Genomic DNA, 23,140 nt, shown 5'->3' with positions numbered 1-23,140 from the left:
TAAAACCTCACCCTCCGCTCCTCAGCACTGCTCCTAACTGGAAATGCTGTGCTGCTGCGCAGTGCAGGAAGGGAAATGCCTGTAAAAGCAGAAAATCATCCCCCCCGCCCCCTTCTTTAGTATCAGATAAAGACAGAACATGGTTTCATTTTAAAAACAAACATTACAGCAAAAACCTTCATGCAAGTTTAGCAGCAATCTGAACTTTACCGGAGAAGGACTCGCAATCCTTAGCAACCCTTTTGCTTTTGCAACCTGTAATTATTCAGCAGCAAATTTTACACATTTCAGAGATTTGGATTTCAACAGCACCTTCCATCCAGAGATCTCCCAAAGTGCAGCTGCACTTAGTGGAGTGAGCTCCAGGCTGTCCTGGGATTTTACCATCAGTTTTTGCCTCATTTCACAGCTGTGACATCTCAGCCCAAGTTAGACCAAGGCTCTGGAGGCTCAGGGATCTTTCTTTGCCAAGGTCACAGTGACAGTCCATGGCACAGCTGTGACACTGCCCTTAAGCACCAGGTCCCAGCTCTGTCCTTTAAGCACAAGAAAACTCCACTCTCCCCCATCCTTTCCGTTGTTCAGCCAAGAGCAATTGGACAAAGCAGCTGAAGCCTCAGTGCTAACAGCTCTTTTTTATCCCTCCTGCCACATGCCCAAGTCCCAGAAGTTTGCAGTTTTAAGGGCTGATCAAATCTCACTATTCCCCCAGACTTTCCAATCACTGTTCCTTCAACTTTCACTTCAGCACCAGTCTCACAGACAAATCACACAGCCCACAATTTAGTGTTCATATTAACAAAGCAGTGCATTCAAATCTGCTCTCCAGGTCAAGCACCTCCAATCCCAAAGCAATCCCCAAGGTCCAGTGTCCCTCGGTTACCAACAAACTCCGGCCAGAGAAGCCAAGAGAGTTTATCTGTGAACGTCATCACCAGAGGTATTCGGCACTGCATGGAAACCAATCCATACATTTAAGAGTGGAATCAAAAGTTAGCACCTGAGCTTGGCAGAAATGCAGGTTTTTCACAGCTAGAATAATGCTTATAATCAATGAGACAGACACTGAAAAAAGGCCTTCAAATAAGGTCAAAACAAGCAGGCACACAGTGCTACAACCTGGCTTGGCCTATAACCTGACTGTGAGTGCTGTGCACACAGATCACCTTGTTTTAATAATTATCTCACCTGTTCCATTACACAAAGTTGAAAACTCCCTCCAACAACTTCTGCCACAAGCTCCATGTGATTTCTGCTTGCCACCACCTCAAGAAGCAGAAGATGAGTGTTCCCAGGCTGGGGGATGCAATACAGCTCTGTGACTGCTGGGAGGCCCATGGAGAGAGCTTGACAGGTCATTTAGACCTTAGAAAGGCAAAACAAAGCCCAGCTGGCTGTCTTCACCCATCCCTGCCATGTGCACAGACACCAAAGTGCAGCCTCATGTGAACTGAGGACAGCTTTTGCTGCCAGCCCTCCTCTGCTGAGCTTCCAGCACTTTGATGCAGAAAAGAAAGGAACTGAGCACAAGGTTGGCAGCACTTTCCTTTTTCACCTCACTTTCAAAAGCCATCTCCATCAGCTTCAATCTCTCATCTGCACAATGCAGCCTGAACTCCGCAAACCCCTCCAGATTAGTAATGGGCAGAGAGAGAAAACCTCTCCATTTCCTGGCAGGGCAACAAGGAGGCTCCCTCGAGGAAGGAGAGGTCTGCGGTCCAAACCTGCAGCAGCTCTGACTGGAGCTCTGAGCTCAGGACTCTACCAGCCTTCAGGGGCAGTCTGGGAGACTTTTACTTAACCTAAAGAGGAAAAGAGCTGGAAGTCTCCTCCAGAAAGTGCTCGGCCTTACTGCTTCAGGCCAGGGCACTGATGTGAGACGAGCACTTCAGTCTCTGTGCATGCACTGATTTTTTTCTTTTTTAATTCATTGCTTTGTGTTTACACACTGATCTTATTATTATTATTATTATATCTATTACGTGTTATATAACTATATTATTATTATACATTTTTTAAGAAGACATGGTTTAAACCACCAAATTAAAAAAATATGTCATTCCTACAGCTCTTACACAGGTTCAAAGCACCCCACTTATCAGAGCAGTATCTCTGAACATTGAAGCCACAACTCCTTGATGCTGGGAACAAGGAGTGACAGGCAACAGCAGGGAGCAGAGAGAGCATAATATATCCCACTCAGAATCACAGAATTGCTAAGGTTGGAAAAGACTTTTAAGATCCTCAAGTCCAACCATCTGTTGACTTCCCTCCCTTCATCCCTGCGAGAGGACTCTAATCCTGGGATGAAAGACCAAGTCTCCACGTCAGTATTGCAAGTGAAATGCCTTCCCCAGCCTCTGCAGCAAGAGGCAGCTCAGAGGAGTTCTAGTTTTCCTTTCTGCACCAGTGGAGAACTGCTTCAGTTTTCCAAACTATATCACATTTCCCAATAAAATAGCAGTTTGCAAAATAATTAACAGCCATTAAAATTCCCCATTAAGTTTTGCCACTAACAACAGCAGGACCATTCTCCTCCCAGCAGCAGTGAAAACTGCTTATTTCTGTAGTAAACCCAGTGTTGTTAATGAGCCATTTTATCCCATCCAGTTTGCTTCTGAGAGCTCCCCCACCAGCAGATCCCTCTCACTGGGGAGTTTTTCATTACATATTTAACACTACCAAGAGCCTGAGCACATGGACCACCTTTGAGCTGTCACAGTGCAAGAACGGGGACATCCATCTCCTGGTTAGTGGCAGAGTGCCCTGTACTCACTGCACCCCTTACACCGAGGAGTAAAGGGGGAGAGAGCCTCTCCCCTGCCATGCTGCTTGAGGAGAACAGGCTACATAATCAAATTAACTAAAATAACCCCGATTCTGAAAATTAAGGCAAGAGGAAAGCCAGGCTCCAGCTTTGTGCCATCTCCCACCGATTCCACCCTCTAATATTTTGACTTGAACATTTACAAGAACAACAAAATGCTTCAGTAGCTCAACCCACCTTGGTAAGTTCATCAAAGAAATTAATGCTGCAGTGGCTGCTTACACCACTCTGCTGACAGCATTAATTACAGGCTGCAGAGGTGGATCCCAGTGACAGCAAAGGGGTCCAGGAGCTGGCTGGGAATGCATGGGAATGGGCAGATGTGCAGCCCTGTGCCACTGCTTGGGCTGGACCCAGCACTGCCCTGCTTCCTCCTGCTCCTAACCCCAAAATGCAGCATCTCCAGCACTGAGTGTAACTGAGCAACTCTGGCAGCTTCTGCTGTTTTTCTGCCAACCAACACCCAGCAGAAGAGGCCTGGAGCATCCTACTAAACACCTTTTTGAGAGCAAGCCCTACATTAACAGGAGTAGGGCTGGCTAACCAAGGTGACAGGGCCCTTACAGACCATCATGAGGATAGCAATCCAAGTGTTCTGGTTCCTGGAGACATCATGGACCATTTCATCTCCTGTGAAATTAAGTGGGAGGGTTGTACTCTCCCTCACTAAACACAGGGTATAACCTTCCTCACACAAGAAGTCCTGTCCTGAAGGCATGGGCAGAAACCCACAAGCTCAGCGTGACTTGTGCCAAGAGCACTTGTGTCTGTTTTGGGAGATGCAGAAGATCTGATCCTCATTGCTAGATCTGTGACCAAGCACAAGGTCCCTCCCCAGCTGTTTTTAGTTCACCTTTGTCTGGGAAAAACACAGGCTTAAAAAAATTTATTATTTTTCCAGTCAGCTGTTTGTAAAAAAATGCTTTTGAGCTGTTTCTCACATTTCACAGGCTGAGGCAATCCCACTCTAACCCTCCATCAGCACCCAGTTAGTGCTACAACAGAGAAACCCATTTCTTTCTGTTCATCTGGTCATAAAGAATCACTCCCAGGGAAAGGAGCCCTCCCCACCAGAAGCATCCAACGAGGTCTGGATCTCACACAAGCAGCTGCAACCAGTACAGTTGTATAATGGAAACCTGACCTACAAACCCTGAACCAAATTCTAGTTGTTCCCTTTGAGAAGTGAGCACGTGAAGGCCACACACGTCTTCTGCCCTGGCTGCTGCCTCCTCCCACAGCTGTAACCCCAGCTTGGCTCCACATCCTGACAGGACTGTTACCTCTCCTCCATCCAGCAGAGCTGGGAGGAAGGGGACCACCAGCAATAAGTGAGTTAAAATGGGCCCTGGTTGCATAAATTGCATCATCTGTGCCACCTACAACTGAGGGATGGCCGTGTTTTGGTGGCCAAGCTCTCCACACATCACCACCCGCTTCTGGGTTGAAGGAAAGGAACACAAAGGAACAGCTGGTGCTGCCTCTTCCACCCAACAGGGCACCAGCAGCACTGGAGCAAGCACACATCCCTCATGGAGCAAACAGCCCCGTACCTGCTCTGGGGACAGAACAGCTGTGTGGGCTCTAAGGACAACAGGGTGACACAGAGAGCTTTTGGGACAGACAGCATTACCCTCTCTGCTGCTGGAGCCTTGCTCTCCAGTGCAACCCCAGTTCCCCAGGAGGGCTCTTTCTCTACACAGACCCAACAAACCAGATGGGTTTGAGGTGTTTTGTGCCAGTAACGCACAGCAGCATCAAAGACGTTAAGAAGAAGAACATATTGCAGCAGAGAGTCTAACAAATAACACACCCATAAAAGCAGAGAGGAAAGCTCAGCACAAGCAGGCAAATCACAGCAGCTGGGAACTGCAGAGTCACCCTGGGAAGGGGACAGGAGGCAAGGCAAAGCCATCTCCTCCTCCACCGCAGCACCAGCCAGGAGGGTCCCGGTCAGATGGGAATTCGGACATACCTGAGCCCCAGAGAGCTCAGCAAGATGCACAAACCTTCCCTTGGGTTTCTACTCGGCAGTAAAATTCCAAGAAGCATTAAAAGGAGGTTCTTGAAAGGACTGTGAAAGGAACAGGAGCTCTCACAAGGAGGTCCTTACACTGTCAGCAGTTCTGAGATGCTTTGCAACCATCTGATCCCTCCTTCCCCCACACAAAGTATGTAAATCAAGGAGTTTCTTCAGAGAGTGAACTAGATTTGAATGACAAGGTTTCCCAGCTCCTTGGCTGGAAATCCCTTCCTTTCCTACAGTCTTGCTGGAAATACAGAGAAATCTGCTGTTGATGAAGCACATTCCCAGCAGCAAAAGCCAGCAGTGATAGAGAGGGGCCAGGCTACGCTGACCCACTGACCAGTCCTTCTCAGCCACGCTCCTGGGCCAGCTCCCACGTGTCCATGCCACACAGGGTACAGCATCTCCCTTCATGGATGACGCTTCCCTCTCACAAGAAAAACAGCTGGATAAAAACTGCCCTGTTGGACTTACCCCAAGAGAAAAGCCAACCCAGTCTGCAGTCGGGAAGGGGCTGCATGAGCCAGCAGGGAAGATGCTCCTTCACCCCCATCTGCCTTTCCCAGCGGGCAGTTTGAGCGTGTTACAGCCACCAGGAGCACAGTGAGAGAGATTTTGGCCATCACACGTAACCACAGTGGATAATAACAACTCACTGAACACCTGATTTACTTAATGACTGTATCAGCAGCTTTGCAAGACATGGGTGATTCCAGAGGCAGTCGGTGCTTTGCTGCTGCTCCAAGTCACAGCAAGTGCAGCCAAGCCCCACAGCAAGGCAGGAACACTGAGACTTCCCCCAACTGTTCTTATCTTGTCCCACAGTATTGAAAACTGGGACCTATCGAGACCAAACAAGCCATGGCATTCACTGAACTCTGCTGTGGCTGGGAGTGCTGTAAATCACATGCAGGGACAGGCTCCTCATGCAGAAGTGACAAGGAAGATGCATCTGCAATGATTTTATGGCACATCAGCATAGAAAATGGTTTTGTGTACCTAAAAGCAGGTGATTAAAATTCCAAGATGTCACAGATTTTAATCCTGAGCTAATTTTTTCCTCTCTTCTATGCTGTATCATACATCACCGCTATCAAGAGAGCAGAACTCTCAAAAATCAGATGTCCTGAAGCTAGAGTACAAGAAAATTATGTTTTCTACAGCAAATCAGTTCAACAGAGGCTCAATAAAACATGATTGATAATTAGTGTTTTCTTTTTGGCAGCTAGTAGCAATTGTCTTCTCCTTAAGCCTGGTGCATTTGCCAATTTAAAACTAATCTGTCCAAAAATGAAACAAAACATCTGCCAAAAAATATCCCAGTGAATATTGGTTAAGATTTACAAAGTTCTACAGCAGAGTGTCACCTGCTACAGCATCGGACAACTCAACAGTAATGAGGGTAGAGCTGAGACAGCCTTGTGGAAAGAGCCATCAGGCAAATGGAAAATGGATGGCAATAGCTAAATCAGTTTAGATTTCCTTAACAGAGGTAGATCAAAAGAAAACTAACATGGTGATTAGGAGGGAGAGAGACACTGATCCAGATTCATGGAGCAAAGCAGAACAGCTATAAAGTGATATTTATGCCTGTTTTCCTTTCCAGGGCTGCACAAAGCACCAGCATGTACCAGTAGGTCTGGCCCAGATTTATGGGCTAAGGGTAGACCCTTTTAAACAAGGACAACTTCTCTTCCCCAGCTTACTTTCCCAGTTAAGCAACTGTCCAAAAAAAAAAAAAAAAATTTAAATAGGCCATAAAAAAGCCTCCCCAATTTAATTAAATAGAGTAAGTGATAGTCACTGCCTCCTGGCAGTGCCATTCTCCCTGCTCAGGGCACCTTGTCTTGGTTACAGCAGGGCAGGGATGCACTGCCAGAGCCCGGCTTTTGGCTCAGCCCAGTTCACACAGCACCAGATTTGGTGCCAGCACTGGCTGTGGCCATGCACAGGCCCCTGAGCATCCTGCCCTGAGGGTGCAGGCCGGTGTAGTTACACAGCCCCTGACACCAGGCAGGGCATATCCCTGCTGCTGCTGGCACGCTGCAGCACTGAATATTGCAGGAGTACAACACACACCCACCCCAGGAGCACCGTGCCTGCCTTCCCGAGGAAAGCCTGACACAGATCCTGGTCCCTGAACCTGCCACCACCTCCTCCAGCAAACCCTCTGCTGCCTGAGATGAGCCCACTGCTACTCAGAGCTGCCACCACTGCTGCCAGGGGCTCATTTCAGCTGACTGCAGCACTCAGTGCTTTGCTGGGTGTCCAGGCTCCTCATTAGCCACCACCCCAGCACCCTGTGCCATGGCCACCACAGCCACCAGCCTCTCCCTTAGCGCCAGGGCCCCTTTGCGGCAACACCCACCTGGGCTGCCAGGGTAAAAAGCTCCCTGAAGCCACTCCTGCTGTCCCCAAACCCCACGGGAAGGACTCACTGCCCAGAGATAATGACAGCACAAAAGCTCCCCGCCACCAGCAGTCTCAGAGAAGGCCACCCTGGCTGTGTCCCCACATGCTCCTGGCAGCCTGCTGCTTTCCAGAGCTGTGCATGTCCCAGGGGATGTGTGAGCACAAGTACACAGCTTTTTTCCATAGCAAATGCACTCCCAGGCTGACACTTTTGTTCAGGTTAAACACCTATGCCCCCAAGACAGCATTTTACACCATCACTCTCCACACCACAAATTGTGCCAAATCTAAAGAGGTTTTTGTTGCTGAGGAGGCTGCCCCAGAGCCAGGGCAGGCTGCACCACTCACCCTGATCCTGCAGCTTGTGCCTCCTGCTCTGACAGGGAGACCTCCAGCCTCCCCTTCACCTACCCCATAAGCATTTCCACCAGCAAACCCTCTCCACTCACAGTTCCATGTTTCACCCTCCTGGCTTCCACCCCAGCTGTGGAGAATTCAGACATCGCAACAAAAGCAAAGGGATGCCCCTAATAAAACAGCCCAATGTCCTCTCATATTTTAGTGAGAGATAATAAACACAGCCAAGGCTTTACATGAGTCCCACCAAACCTCCACACTCCTGACACGAGTCAGACACCACCTGACACCTCCCAAGGAGCTGGTATTGCATTGGATGTTATTAGGATCTAACGCAGAAGCTGTTTTGGGAAAGGGCAAAACCAACTTTGCCCACTGCAGTGACAATAAACACCCTCCTCATGCCCTCCAGTCCCAAGATCCTGTGGTCTCTGGGTGACCAAGCTGTTATTTTCATGTCCCAGTCACACAGGACCCAGTGCTGGGCTCTTAACCCCATGGCTCAGCCCGCTGGGTTTCGAAGGCCTCTCCAGCTGTGACACCTCAGGACCCCCACCCACGATGCTCCATGAAGAGCTCTTTGCAGAGGGTCCAGCAGAGAAGCACAGCTGACAAATGAGGTGCCACAGCCATGAGCAGTGTGGATGAGGAGGAGTTCTAAACAGATGTGAGCAGCTCAGTGGGTAGGTAAACAGGATCCCCACTTCTTTCCTGTTCCACGGCTGGAAAACCCACAGGCCCTTCCTGCAGGAAGGGAAGGAGGAGGGTGGGGAGCCCACAGCACTGGGGTCAGCTTCCAAAACTGGGAACTGGCTGTCCCAGGGATCTACTCCTCCCCATGGCACACACAAGATGTTTTCACTGCTGCTGGCAACTCCTGGTTCTGCTCAGGGTAACCCCTGAGGGATCATGCCATGCCAGTGTATTTTAATACCATGGGGCTGTGATTAATGGGGTGGTCTGTACAGCAGCATCCAGCAGGAAGGAGCTGAGTGCTCTTCATGTGGATTCTGTGCCCTGTGGAGCACAGTGCATTAGGTGACCAAACCAATCTGACTGCAGTAAAGTCAAAATACCTAAATATCTTTGGAGGTCTGTGCCAAAATACTCAAGGATCCACAGGAAACCCCCAGTCAGTGGTAGCTGAAGGTGTTCCTATCAGAGCTTGGTCCAGGATGGCTGAGTGAGGAATGTATTTGTGGAAGCACGAGAATGACACAAGGATCAAGCAAAGCCACATGGCCACACCTCTGGCTCATCACCCTTGCCCTGCTCTGGGCACAGCTCCTTCCACCTCTATCTGCAATCCACGCTGTCAATCCCACCTCACAGGAGAAAAATCAGTCAACAAATATTGCCCTTGAGCTACAAGACAAGTCTCTGGATGTAAGCAAAGCAAGAAATATTTCCTGTTCGCTTGTTCCCTGTAGGGTAACTAACAGATCAGTGCTGCAAACATTCCCATTACTGAACACATGGCAAATCCTGGAGCACCAACTGATACAGTGCAATGATGACCCAAGTCCTGAAATCATGCTACAGATCCAGTGCTGACCTGTACTCAGATGACAGCTTTCGTGGCTCTAAAGAGTGGTAGAAAATTGCCACAAATGGGAGTAATTTGGGTCAGGGAACAGAGCAGCAGCTTTTTCATAGCTATTTCACAACTGCATGATTGAAGTTATAAGAAATAAATTTCCTGTGAAAGCAAAAGGAATCCTGCTTAGGTGCCCTTACAGAGGAAATTTTAAACTCATTTGCCCTTTTAATAAAAGCAAAATGGACTTGCAGCACCTCTCCATGACCCACTGTCACCTACCAACCAGCCAGGCTGTGGTTTTGGCACAGCATCCAGCAGCAGGTTGGAAGCTGGCTGGTTACAGCCTAGACTGGAACTTCATCTCACATTCAGGACGTGCATCACTGTTGTGACAGCACCAGCTTTAGGGGGAAAGAAACCCCTGGGATAACTGCCTGACAGGCAGGAGGATGCCACTGCAGATCCACGGGGACGGTCCTCCTTCACTGGAGCTCTGGCTCTTTCTAACGCCTGCTATTTCAGGCTGTTAACACCAAAATTTTAATTAAAAGAAGAGGCCCATTTAAGCTCCTGTGGAGCCCTGATCCAGCCTTGCTAATTAAAGACAAACTGACAGGATCTGAAATGATAAAATAAACCAGGTCTGAAAAGTTTGAGAGGCACAGGACGAGTCTGAGCTCTAAGTAGGTTGAAACTTGCTCTCCATGTGAGCACTGTGTGCTGTCCAGCCCCAGGTTTCTAAGTGAGGTCCTGGTCTCTGTGGAGCTGACAGACTCTCCAGAGGGTTCATCAACGCGCCCCAGGTCAGATCTCACCTGTCTTCTCTGACAGGACATGGGATCTGAACCCAGTGCTGGCAGACACACAAGTTCTCTCCATGTCCTTAACCTGAGTGAAACAGCTGTCCTTTACTGCAGGGTCACTGCACCTTTCCAGCCCCAAGAGGCTGAGAGCTGCGAGGGATTTCCAGGTGGATTCCTTGTCCCAAGTCATGGGGCAAACCACAAACATCCTGCAGCAATGAAACCTTGGTGCAGCAGAATTTCTCCCTTCCTGTGCAAGGACTTCATGCTTTTCATCCCGCATTATTGAACAGGGTAAAAATTTGCTGTTATTGGTAAGACAGACACAGAGAATCCTTCAGATCAGATAATTTAAAAGACCATGAATACACCAAGCCATCATGTCTTAGTCCTCATCATTGCAACCAGAAGCACGGAAGTATCAGCACCTCGCCCCTCACCCTTGCTGCTCCAACTGGAAATACTTTGGAGGTGCCACCCACTAAAACATGGATGTGTCCAGACAGATGCAGGTGTAACACAGGACAAAATAGGAGCTGTGTGCAGGTAACTGCCATGAAAACCATCAGCTGCCACCAGGCTAAAACAGGGCTGGTGCAAGCAAGGAGAACGGTGTGAGAGTGACTTTGAGGTTAATTCCTCCTCTAGTCTCCCATTTCTAGAGGTTAACTCTACAGCAGTAGCCCTCAGAACAAAAAAGTATGAGTGCTGTTTGGTGGGGGGGCGTTGCTTGGGGTTTTGTTATGGAGGAGGATTGTGGTGCTTTTTATCTAACAGGGTTTCTCGTCAGCCCAGGTAAAGGCAGACAAAGCTAAATGAGACTTTGGAAGTTTCCCACTACATTTCAGAGCTTGATGCTCTTACACTCAAGGCAGAGACCTTCTTGCCACTTTGAAAGCACAGCCCAGCACAGCAGACAAGACCACCAGGGAAATGTGAATTAAGGCCTAGCTTGAAAACCTTGACTAAGCTGAGAAATGCTGCAAACTGCTATAAAAACATATTCAGAACAGGAGAAACACCCTAGAGTAACTAAAGCCCCTTTCCCACATGAGAGGCATTTGCAGCCAGCCTACCTCATGCTATCCAGGGAACCCAGAGGCCACATCCAGCAAGAAAAAGTTGCAAATTGCAGGGACCTCAGTGGAAACTGCATCCGCTTGCTAGGAGCTGCACATGGGCTCTTGTTCCCCGAATTAAAAGGGAGGGCAAGGTGCTTGATTGCATCTTGGCTCTTGATTACAAATGCACCAGCAGCCAGAATTAAACAGTTGGCTTCCTGGCCTAATATTTAGCATCCTTTAGTGCTGGGTTAGAGGGTGGGCAAGGCTTAGGGGATGTTTTTATATACCATCATCTTTTTTTTTTTTTTTTTTAATTTTATTTCTTCTCAAGACATTTGCAGTGAATGATAACATTTCCCAAAGATCTGGGCTGGCTCCAGAGGAAAAAACAAGCAGTGGAAGTATCTGTAGAAGCAGCTCTGCACTAGGCTATAAGGCACTGCCTGAACCAGCTGCCATAGCAACTGCTATTAAAGAAAGAATTACAGCATTCTTCACGGAAGTAGGAAAACTCCCAGTCAATAAGCGTAAGGATGAGATGCAAAGCAAAAAAAAAAGGAGGATAAATACAAGCAAGTAGGAAAAATATGTACAACTGAATGAGAAGCAGGGCCACTTGCACAGGTAGGTGTGCTCTGGTGTTGTGGAGATGCCTATAAATACACTAAGATACCTAACTCCACCCTCATTAGCAAACATTTTAGATACAGTTGATCCTGCCTTGGGGCAGGAGGTGGATTACATGACCTCCTGAGGCCCTCTCAACCTCTATTTTCCATGATTCTAGGAGGGAGAAATCTACACCAGCTGAGCTGAGCTGGCCGCATTCCAGAAAGCCAGGAATTTAAATCTGGAAAAAAAATAGATTTAATCCACTTTTCAAGTTCTCCTTGACCAGGAGAAAGGGGCAGAAAGCAGAGCCTGCAACCACAGCTTACAGGCAAGTTCTTCCTGGCCGGAAATGCATTTTCAACCGTACCAGGGGTAAAGAAGCAACATCATGTTTCACCCTTCAAGAAGGATTCACCCCCAAAAGTATTCATTTTCCCACCAACATAAATTTGCAGAGAACAATCATATACGTGGCTGCAGACCTGTGGTTTTGGTTGTGGGCTGTTTTGCAGGGGGTTGTTTTACAAAATACACTTGAAAACAGAATGATGCTGCAAAAAGCCAGAGAGCTCTCGGGATCGATCAGGCTCATGTCCTACATCCCTGCATTAGACCCCACAACACAGCCCTGCAGCAGGACAGAGCCTTGGCTCTCAGAGCTCACAGCCAAGGAGAGAAAGCAGACGAAATTTCACTCTGAGTTGTGCTGCTTATTACACAGAAGACACCAGAGGTCCCTGACGGAGCTGCTGTTTATCCTCTCTGGTTCCTCCCTATCGGAGTGGGACAAAACACGCGGTGAATGGAGCGCAGGAAACAGCACACACCTGGGAAGGCAGCCAGGCAGGCAAGAAACACACTGCCTGCACGAGAAAACCCCGTGTCCCAGCCCCTCGAGCAAGGACCTGGCTGGGCTGTAGGGTCTGCCCTTCCAGGCGTTATCCCACCGAGCAGGCAGCCAGGTGTGCTGCTCTCAGTGCTCCATCCCATCCACGGCCATGCCTTGGCCCCCCTCGTGCACATGGCAGGCAGTGGTCCCCTCAAGAGAAAACACAAGAACAACCAAGCTGGGAAGTTACAGGCTATAAAGAGCCATTGACGTATCAGCAAGTAATTCCAGGCTCAGACTGGGAAGTACTGGCTTCGACATTCGGAGGAGACACCAGGAAACAAGCAGGCATGCAAGGCTGTCTCCGTGTCACAGGAAGCAGAGCAGCCAGCACAGGGAAGGGAAAGGTTAAATGCCACTGATTTAGCACCTGTAGGCAGGGACATCTCCAGGCACCTGGTTGAATTAAGGTCCCATTGATAATCTGCCTTGGGCTCACAAAAGTCTGACGTTCCTGGCGAAGGCGGCTGCTGCATCCTGAGCCCTCCCTGCCGTGATTTGGCTGGGCAGGGTTTGAGAGCAGATGGTGACCTTACATATCCTACCTACTGCACCTTGCAGGCACAACCTGAGGAGTTCCAGCCTCTCCTCCCCATTGCCCAGATCTCCTTTGGAGGCAGGAATACTCCTCACACACAGCCACACTAACACCATTGACAACACCAATAAACCAAAGAAATGTCCAGTTTGTATTTAGGTGCACGTGCAACCAAGGAGACATCGAGTTTCTCCTCCAAAACACACTGTAGCCAAATGTTGGAAAGTGATTAAGTGACTTAAGCTATGTCTAGTAAGAAATGAAATCTTGACAACAGTCATTGGCCAATCCCTGTTTGATTAAAAACACCTTAAACCCAAACAGTCCATTCTTACTGGCAGGACAAGCAGTTTGAATGCAATGTTTATTCATTACCCTGTAATTCTATTACAAAATACACCAGAAATATTTTCAGTGGTATCAGAAATGGTGGGAGGCAGCACACATGTAAAAGCCAGAAAATGAAATGATGTGGAAATGACCAAATTTTGGGGGGAAAAAAAAAATAAAATTTTCTGATCAAACTTTTTTGTTTAAAGAAAAATTTTCAAATGAATTGTTGAAGTTGAGTTCAGATTTGGGGAAGGAGAGGGCCTCATGCCAGGAAAACCTGAGGTGGACTTCCACCATTAATTTCAAAACAGAAAAGCTGGCATTTGAAGCTCTTATGAATATAATTTCCCCACTTGATTCAATTTCAGAGAGTAGGGGAAAAAAATTAAAAAATATTTATGTGTTATGACAACAGAGAAAGTTGCTGATTCAATATTGCTTACACTCCCAGATGCCTCTAGTTAGCTGCCATATGCAAATCACCCCGTGTTGGCATCACATCCAAATTGCATGAAAAAGCCAAGTTAAAATGTGGCCAAATACGTGAGTCTGCTTTTGGAAGACACACCAACCCCCATTAACAAAATTAACGAAATTCATCATTTCCAAGGGCTCCCACATGCAGCTTCCTAAAGAGGACAGCTCTCATTTCCACACCCAGTGAGTTTAAAGCTCAAGAAATGCCTTTGTTATTGAAAAGAAACTTCTAATTTCTGTCTCAAGCCATTCCCAAATACCCAGATACACACTCAGACTGATGGTGATAAGAGATCTTTTCTTTTCAGAGCCTTTCAAAGGGCACAAAACCCAGGGGAAAAAGCTTCTCAGACAGATAAATGCACTTTCTCACAGACCTGGACACAGAAACCCCACAAAAAAGCTTCAGTAGAGTAATGATGTGGATGGAAAATTAAGGCACCTCATAAAAGGTTTGAAGTAACAAGGGAACAGATCACATCAGCTTGGAAAGGTTAAAGAAAGCAATTTATAGACACTAATTAGGGCCTCTTTTAAAAGTGCCTTTGCAAATGACAAGGTTGGGTTTATTCCAGAGAGGTGCAAAGGGAGCGTGGTCGGGGTGGATGAGCCTCGCTCCGCATCACAGCACAGGAACGGGAGATTTGAGGGATGGCACAAAGGGAACAGGGGGAATGTGTTTATATGAACAAGTTGCTTCCTCCCCAGGGAAATCTTCCCCACAGGACCCAGTGAGCCCCAAGCTTACGCCCTCTGCTCTGCCGCTGGGAACTGTTTTGCCGAATGCCAAGTCCAAGGTCACCAAACTCGTGTTTTCCTTCGCTTTCAGGCTCACCAGCCATAAGGATCTGCACGGCTGAACTCCTGCAGAAGCGCTGCTTTATGCAACTCTCTGGCTCTGATAAAGTTTTGCTTGCAGGATGAAGTGCCAGGAGGTGGGAGCTGAAGGACTCTGCAGCGATGCTTCCTGCAGCCATCGCCGGGGGGGCAGCGGCTGCCTGTGGGAGGCACCTCTCATCCCAGAGCAGGAGAAACCAGGGCACCTCCAGCACTGCTGGAAGGTGAATCAATCCTTGGGGTCTCTACTTCCCTGCTGGCTCCTTGAAGGGAGCCCAGCTCACCCTGAAGCCAATTCCAACACCTCCAGTTGGTGTCATTCAAGCGGGAGCTCCCCCAGCAAACAGCCCAGGTGTGCAAAGGGACCTCCAGACAGCAAATGCCACACGCCTGTACAAGCAGCCACTTTACCCACCTCTGGGATCTGTTCTTTCAGTTTACAGAACACCAGCTTGTCTCCCCATGTTCTGAGGCTGCTTTTAGAGGAACTCAGTGATGTAGAAAGACCTGGACACGACAGCCCTGGCTGCTTTTGGGGACAAGGTGCTGCCCTGGGAATGGCAGGACCAGCTTCCTCTCCATGGTTTCAGTCCATCACCTCGCAGAACAGCCTCAAAGGGCCACAGCCCTCAGCAATTTCTTATCTTCTCACAAATCCTTTGCAATCAGTACAGTAGCTCATAAAGCATTCTTTTATTGCATTATAAAGCAACTCCTTCGCAGCCATCGGAGCAGCCCAGAGGCTGCATCCAGCACCACACTCCCTGTAAGCTCTGTGTGGGCTCAGGGTCCTCCCTTTTGCACCATCCCTTTGAAACCAGCTCGGATTGAGCCCAGAGCCATGTGAAGACTTGAACATATTTCCACTTAAAATGGTGCTGCTGCGTGATGCCTTTCCCCAGCATTCCCACAGAGGAGAGGGGACCAGGTCCAGTCTGGCAGCTGGGAGTGCTCTGGTCTCCCACCTTAGAGCTCACCGACGAGCTGTCTGGAGCTATCTCAGCTTGCCAAACTGAAGGTCCAGGCAGCACCATGCAGCCCAGGGGCACTGCTGCCCTCGGTGTGGGGTCACTGCCCATCACCTCGCTGTCCCCAGCGCGACTGTCGGCTCACATCTGCCACCAGCGTGTGTGCAGCGTGCTCCTTACCCCGGTTCTGTCAGCAGAGATCCAAAGGAGCTTTTAATAGCAGCTTGTTTGTGAAACCTGGGATGTTTTGACAGAGCTGTTGCAGAAGATGCAAGGCACAAACTGACAGGAGCCATCACCCCTTCGCAGCTCCTGCCCACGCTGGGGCTGATGGTCCCCAGGAGCCTTCATTCCTGCTTGGCCACCAAACTGACACCATGGAACCACAGAGTCATTTAGGTTGGAAAAGCCTTCCAGGATCATCGAGTCCAACCATTCTCCCAGCACTGCTAAGGCCACCACTAACCCATGTCCCCAGGGGCCACATCTATGCATCTTTTAAATCCCTCCAGGGATGGTTACTCAACCACTGCCCTGGGCATTTCTTTTGGTGAAGAAATTTTTCGTGATAACCAATCTAAACCTACCCTGAGGTGCAACTTGAGGCCATTTCCTCTCGACTTTCACTTGTCACCTGGCCCACAGCAGCTCTCTCAATTACACCCTGGCAAGAGGACAGTGAAAGCAGCATGTCCAGGACCTCAGGACCCCTGAAGAGCGGGGCTGGGTTCTGCACCCCCCAGCTCCATCCTACAGGGCTCAACTACCACCTCAGGAGGCGGTCATACACACCACAGCCTCAGCCATCATCTGGACAAAGAGCCAACTCACTGCCCAGCTCCACTTTCTCCTCCCTGATTTCATTGCACAGCACCTACCACCCTCCCCTCTCCCACTTCAGGGGTGAGAATGATAAAAATAAACAGCAAAGTCACAAGGAATGGAAATGGCACAGCCGCCCAGAGGCAGCTTGGAGGTGACACGTGCCAGCTGTGCCCCCAGCTCCAACCTTCCTCACACTGACTTACCAACCTCTTAATCATTTATATTTCACCTCCCCCTCCACATCCCACATGGAAACAAAAGATGATTCATATATCAAAATAATCACCTGGGACCTCTGAAAGCCCACGAGTTTCCTCACTTCCTTGATAAGGAATTTTGCCAGTTTGGCACCTGGGTTTGACTGTCCCCTCCTCTCTTTATACTGGTCCCACATCACAGAGGGGGCAGAGCAGGCACAGAACCTGCCCACACACTGATTAATTAAATCAACTGAGCTCAAAACAAATTCACTGTAAAAACGTGAGGCATCTGAAAAATCCAGCTACTTGGGAAGCACCTGTGCCCTGGGAATACTGCCCCTCGTCCTCTCCATAGGGTGGGGAGGTCGATTTTCTGTCAGCAGGGAAGTGGCTTTACAACATTTGAGTTTTATCACCAGCATCACATTGGAAAGAGCAACTGCTAGTTCAAGCCCACCATGGCAAGCCCATGGAAAAAGGTCAACAGGATTATGGTGCCAGAAGAGATCTTCAGCAATGGATTTTCCCTCACAGGAGGAAAAGAGTGAAGCTGGGAGCTGAAAGCTCAACTCTGCAGCTTCAGCAGTGAACTATCCACATCCACACGCGGTGCAAGACCACTGTCCACAGGACCCTGCCACCAGAACACTGCTGTCACTGCCTGCACACAGGGCAGCCCTGCCTGCTCGCTGCCATCAGGGAGCACAGCCATCCTTCCCCAGGCCCTGGTCACAAACACCTCCACCACTCCTGCACCCCTCACAAAATGAGAAAGCATCTGTAGGACAGACAGTGAAGGAGCTTTCCTCCTTCCAAATGGCCCAGATCCCGCACCAGAAAGAGCTAAAAGCAAAACTACGAGGTTGGGCCTCTCACAGACCCATCACACCCCCCACCACAGTGCTGAGCAGAGGCACCAGCGCTGCACAGAGAGGAAGATGGTAAAACTCTCATCATCTGCCCCAACGCTGTCAGCGGCAGCTGAACAGCTGGGTATGAAACCCAAACCACAACCTGCCAATACCTGCCAGCACAGGCAGAGGTGCTACAAGTCACAAACCTGTCCTCTCAAGCAATGCCAGCACTCACAGGTTCACAGCTGGCTTCACTGTAGGAGCCCTCCTAGAAGACCACAACAGCTCAGAGAGAGAAACACGGGATCACTGGAGCAAAGAGCTGGAAAGAGCTACAAAACCTCTAAAGCAAGGAAGGAACAAATAAAAGCCTACAGTTCCAGGGCATTATCACAGGTCTGCTGTCCCAGGGAGGTCACAAACGCACACAGAACCAGAGCCACAGCAGGGCTTGGCTAATGCAGTGACAGTGACCAGGCAGTGCCACCACTGTCCATGCTCTGCTTCCAAACAGGAGCAAAACACACACACAAGGACAAGTTACAGTGCACAAAAGGCCTGCTCAGAAACAGGGACATGACTTTGGGGAGATTCTTCACGAGACAAGATGAGGTCCTCGCCTTCCACTCACACCAGGCAAGGATACACCGCCTCTTGCAGAGGGTGCTGCAAACTAGAGCAGCATTCTCTAGCAGAGATGCTCAGCTGGCCAGGTTTCCTAAGCACCTTCCTCTGCCATGCCAAGGGATCAGGAAGATCACACCAGTTTCGCTACCTTGCAGAGCACCAACCCCAAAGGCTGCTCCAGCTCTGCTGCAAGAGATATTTTTATTCCTCTGCAGAGGAGCACTCTCCAGCTCCCCAAAGCTCACAGGTTTTCCCCCATGTTGTGCTGAGGCTAATGGTTATCGACTTTTAGACATTTTTTTCTCCTCCCCTCAGATTTTGTAGCAGAAGCAAAGCACTTTCATCCACTTTGAAATGGTGCAATTAAACCAATTTCTGAACAATTTGCAGTTCTGTTCTTCAGGAAGCACTAAGCAAAGCCACGCTTCCCAGTATTTTGGGAAAAAATTCATCCATCCACACAGCTCTGAATCCATGCCCTCAAGCAGGGAAGCTGAAGAGATTTACACTGACATGTAAATCCCTTCTACAGACTTCCATAAAACCACTGAGAGGCACACCCAGAAGGCAAGGAAGTGTTTCACACCTCCTGTAAGTAGGAAGTGTGAGAAGGAAAGAGATGAAAGCTGCCTTCCTTCACCCAAACCTCAGTCACAACTCCTGCCCTATCCTGGCACTCGTGCACCCACTCCTGATGCCAACCAAGGTAACGCTGGTGTCACACGGGGCTTTGGGGACCTCAGAGCTGTATCAGAGATGGCAACGCTTTAAAGCCCAACACCACACCAAGGGCAGTCCATGGATGACAGCACAGATGCCTCTGCACACCAGAGAGGACTTCACACCACATGGAGCTCACAGGCAGCCAGACAAAACCCGCCAGGCACAAGTGCCGTACCTTCCTCCACGTCATTCCTCAGAGAAGCCTCCAGCAGAGCAACGCTGGCTTCAAAAGACACTTTCTTTCTGTTCACAGCATTTCTCTTCTTTTCATGCTTCCTCTTCTTGTGCTGCATCTCCTTCTCATACTGGGCCCATTTCTTCAGCTGCTGAGCCCTCCGTTTCTGGGCTGCCCGCAGCCTCTCCAGCGTGGGCACCTTGTCCAGCAGCTGCAGCTCGGTCAGGAGGTCCACGTGGGCATCCATGGCTTCTGCCGAGAGAGGGGAGCGGGAGGATGTCCCAGTGGGAAGGGATGTCCCACCACAGGTCCTCTGGATGGCAGCCACCTGCTGCTATACCAGCATCCTGAGCTGGGGAGGGCCCATGGCAGTGTCTGCTGAGAAGGAGGGGGGACCTGAAATGAAGACAAAAGCAGGAGAGATCAGGTGTCATCAAGCACGTGAGTGCAGCCTGCTGGAAAACACAACAGGCAACATCTACCACTGCAAAAGGCAGCTCAGTTAACTGTGCTTTAATTGCTCTAATTGCTTTAATTGTTCTTACAGGCCTTGGTGATTCCCCCCTTCCCCCACTCCAAACATCCCAGCAAAACCCTCTTGATTAAGCAGAAGTTCTACTGAGACACTCGTTAATTCTACTCTCACATTAACCCTCTCCTACAAGCAGAATAAAGTCTTAGTGAGCAAAGATCTTCCACATGTTTGATACCATTTATCAGACAACTCAGGAGCAGTCTGAGTACTGAGACTCGCATCCTTCCCTGGGCTGCTCCCCTCCATCACCCCTCGTTCCAGGTGTCCCCACCCCGCTGTCCTGCTCCGATGCACACCAGCAGCTGCCTCCCTGAGCAGCAAAGCACAGGTCAGAGGGAACCAAGGCTGCAGGGGCAGAGCCCAGGGCAGCCACAGACACCGGATGAGGCCATTCCAGCACAAACAGCCCAGAAGCCAGAGGCTGGAGAAACCTCGGGCTGCCTGTCTGGTGCTCCGAGGCCAGGCAGGTTTTCCCAGAGGAACTCTACCCACCAGGAGCATCATCTGTGCTGCTCTTCTTCATCCATCCAGCCCCTTCTCAGCCCAGCCCCAGCTGAGGACAGATGGATAGACCTGGCTCCCATTAAGAACACTTAAAGCACCTGAGCTCTTAAAAACATGGTGTTGTGTTGATTTCTCTCTTCCTTCGGGTTTTCTCCTCACCACACACTAAATCACTTTGGTTTTGCTGTTCAGGCTCCACAAGCACAGCAGTGAGAGCAGTCAATTCACAGCTCCTGACCCTCGGTGTGACCACAACACAAACCTCTGGGCAGGGCTACCCACAGAGTGACCAACCAGGGCCCCATGGGCAGCTACCCAGTCACCTGCTGCACAGGAGGAGGAAACACACCCCACATTCTGGGAGAGGTCCAACAGGTATATTTGAAATAAAGCCGACATCACAAGCAAATTGAATGAATCCTTTCCAAACAGACAATGTGCAAAGCACATTGAATGGCTCGTGCAAAATCCAGGTAAGCAGTAAACAACCAGGTCTGAAATGAGAGCTCTTGTGGTTCAGCCAGCTTGGAGGGCACAAAGAAAAAGAAAGTGTTGATGGGAAAGGGAGACTGAGAACTTAAGTATTCACAAGCACCTGAAAAAGCCTCAATAGGACAGCTGAAGCTCAGGTCTACTGCTGCAAAAGGGAGGAAGCAACAGCCTTGTAAGCACTGGATGCAGAGAATCTATGGGAAAAGCAGCAGAAGAGAGGCAGCCAAACCCAGCTGAGAGCCATGGTGAGGATACCACACCTTACCCTATCCAGGCAAGCCAGGAACAGCCGCAGCTCATCCCTCTCAGAGGGCAGAGCAGCCCATCGAGGAGACCTCACTCTGGGGGGCTGCAGGGAAGTGTCCACACCATGCAGCACATCCACCACATCCCAGGGAACTCCACAAGGCTGAGGCATCCACGCCTACTAAACACTGCTACAGACCTTCCACAGGGGTTTGACCTTACCTATAAATATCTGAGAGCAAGACACGCCATTTCCTCCAACAGATAATTGGTTTGGGAACTGAAAACAAACAAACTCAGCCAGAGCACAACAGGCAGGTCCAGGCAGCTGCTTTATCCAGTAAATGGCCAAGGACAGCTTCAGCAGCACCTGCAAACCTTATTTTGAGGACTTCAGGATAGACTTGAACAGAAAAAAAAAAAAAACCTGTTTAATCCCATAAGAATTTAGGAGTGCCAAAAAATGCTTTAGTTCCACACAAGGAAAAACCCAAATCCTTGCAAAGTATTTCATAAGGGAAATACTCCCTAGAAATTCAAATTCAATTCACTTGCTTGAGATGGAAAAAAACAACTTGTGGCTTTAGCATGGCACTGGAAAGCAAGGGAAGGGTGCCGTGGCTCCTCCACAGCACGAGAGCCACACACAGCTCACCCTGGTGGGTCCCTGCCCACAGCCCCCACGGGCTGGGACTCACCATAGTCCCCAGAAACCCCACAGAAAATGCATGAATGCACTTTCCAAAAAGCTTTTCTTTTGGGACAGACGCATTTCCCAGGTGCAGGCGCTCGGCTGGAAAGCTCTTCAGCACCTCCTGTGAACTCAGCTCCTGCCCCTGGCAAGCATTCCTGGGAGTATCTTTGTTGGCAATCTCAGTCTCTGCTGCAGCAACACAGCCTGCAGATCCGAAGCCCCAGTTACAATACCTCGAAGGAGGGGAGATAAGGGCAGGAAATGCCTCTCGGAATACCGCACAGGCACTCCCACCCTGCTCCTTTTCCATTGTTTGCTAAAAGATGAACAAATATTTTCCAAAACACACCTGGAGTAGAAATGAGGAATGCAGGATTATTAAAGCAGGAAACTTTTTTTCAGCATTTCATAAGACAGACTGGAAATTTTCTTGGTGGGTTTAGGACTGCACCCTGGAAAGAGCAACAGGACGTTGATTTATAAGGAGAGGACAAGTGTGGCTGGGCTTGCCCATGTTTCAGCTTTCCTGCAGCTGCTCCTCTGCTCTCCAACAGAAGAAATGGGAGATTCAGATGGTCTGCAAAGGGGAGTGAAATGGAGAGGGGAGAGATGCACGGGCATCAAGACATCTCTGGAAGTACCAAACACCAGCATCTCCTCAATCAAACCAGAAGATGAACCTCTAAAGGAGCTAAAAGGTCACCCTGAGAGCTCTTCCTGGAGAGGACACAGTTCAACTCCTCCAAGACATAATTCCCTATCACTCTCACAGACCCCAGAGCCCCAGAAAAGATTTTTGTCCCATCACTCTGGCTGCCTGTTTTCCAGTGACCTGGTTCCTTCCCTGTACCTAAGAAATGGCACATTTGACTTCTGGCACAAACAGGTCAGGCTAACTATAGCACAAGTTCGGGCCCCAGCATCTGTTTACCTGCAAAGTGACACAGAAGTGGCTGTGTGGGTGGCTGTGGCTTGCAAGGCATTGCATTTTGGTTTCCGTTTTATTTAAAAAAGAAGAGGGGGGAGAAAAAAAGTGCCATTCCTCGTGTTGGAGCGAGCTGAGCAGTTTCCATGAGCTCAGCAGATCTGCTGCCACCACGCTGAGCACATCCTGCCACACACACACACAGCCCCTGGCCCTGCAGGGACAATGGGGACTATTTCAGGGGCCAAAAGGAAGGCAAGGCACTTGTGCCACCCCCCTCCTCCCAGCACTGCAGCAGGGAAAGGCTCGCTCTCACTGGGTCAGAGATTGGTTCCTGAGAAGGGCACACAAGTATTGGCCAACACCGCTGTGGGGTTTTTTTGTAAATTTGCATTTCCTGTATATTTTGTCTCACCTGACTAAGCCCAAAAGGGCTTTCAGGGCAAGGTTACTCACTGACAATACAAGAAGAGACGGCAGTTCCGTGAAGTGAGAGTTTACTGAGTGGTTGCAACTTGTGCCACCAACCCTGTCTGAAGGCGTCTCTCGCACACACTCCTTCCTGTTTCACATCTTGGAATCCCCCAAAGGTGAAAACCAAAGGTACTCACTTTCCTCCACCAGCACACACTCAGAGCTGCCCCCCTGACCTTCCTA

At 49.4% G+C, this 23,140-nt stretch overlaps 1 protein-coding gene across 3 annotated transcripts in view; it reads right to left on the bottom strand.

Moving 5' to 3' along the window:
- Window positions 1-23,140, bottom strand: part of PPP1R16B (protein phosphatase 1 regulatory subunit 16B) — a 55,380-nt gene that overhangs the window by 18,612 nt on the left and 13,628 nt on the right. For 2 of the 3 annotated variants that reach the window (XM_048321788.1, XM_048321790.1), the window contains exon 2: window positions 19,088-19,483. In XM_048321788.1, the coding sequence (XP_048177745.1) occupies window positions 19,088-19,334 (247 nt within the window). In that variant the 5' untranslated portion in view covers window positions 19,335-19,483. Of the gene's footprint in view, window positions 1-19,087; window positions 19,484-20,883; window positions 20,996-23,140 lie in introns of those variants that run through there. The other variant, XM_048321789.1, reaches the window with a different exon arrangement.

Source organism: Corvus hawaiiensis, chromosome 17, assembly GCF_020740725.1.
Source record: "Corvus hawaiiensis isolate bCorHaw1 chromosome 17, bCorHaw1.pri.cur, whole genome shotgun sequence".
Classification (NCBI taxonomy): domain Eukaryota; kingdom Metazoa; phylum Chordata; class Aves; order Passeriformes; family Corvidae; genus Corvus; species Corvus hawaiiensis.
This window is presented reverse-complemented; position numbering and strand designations above follow the sequence as displayed.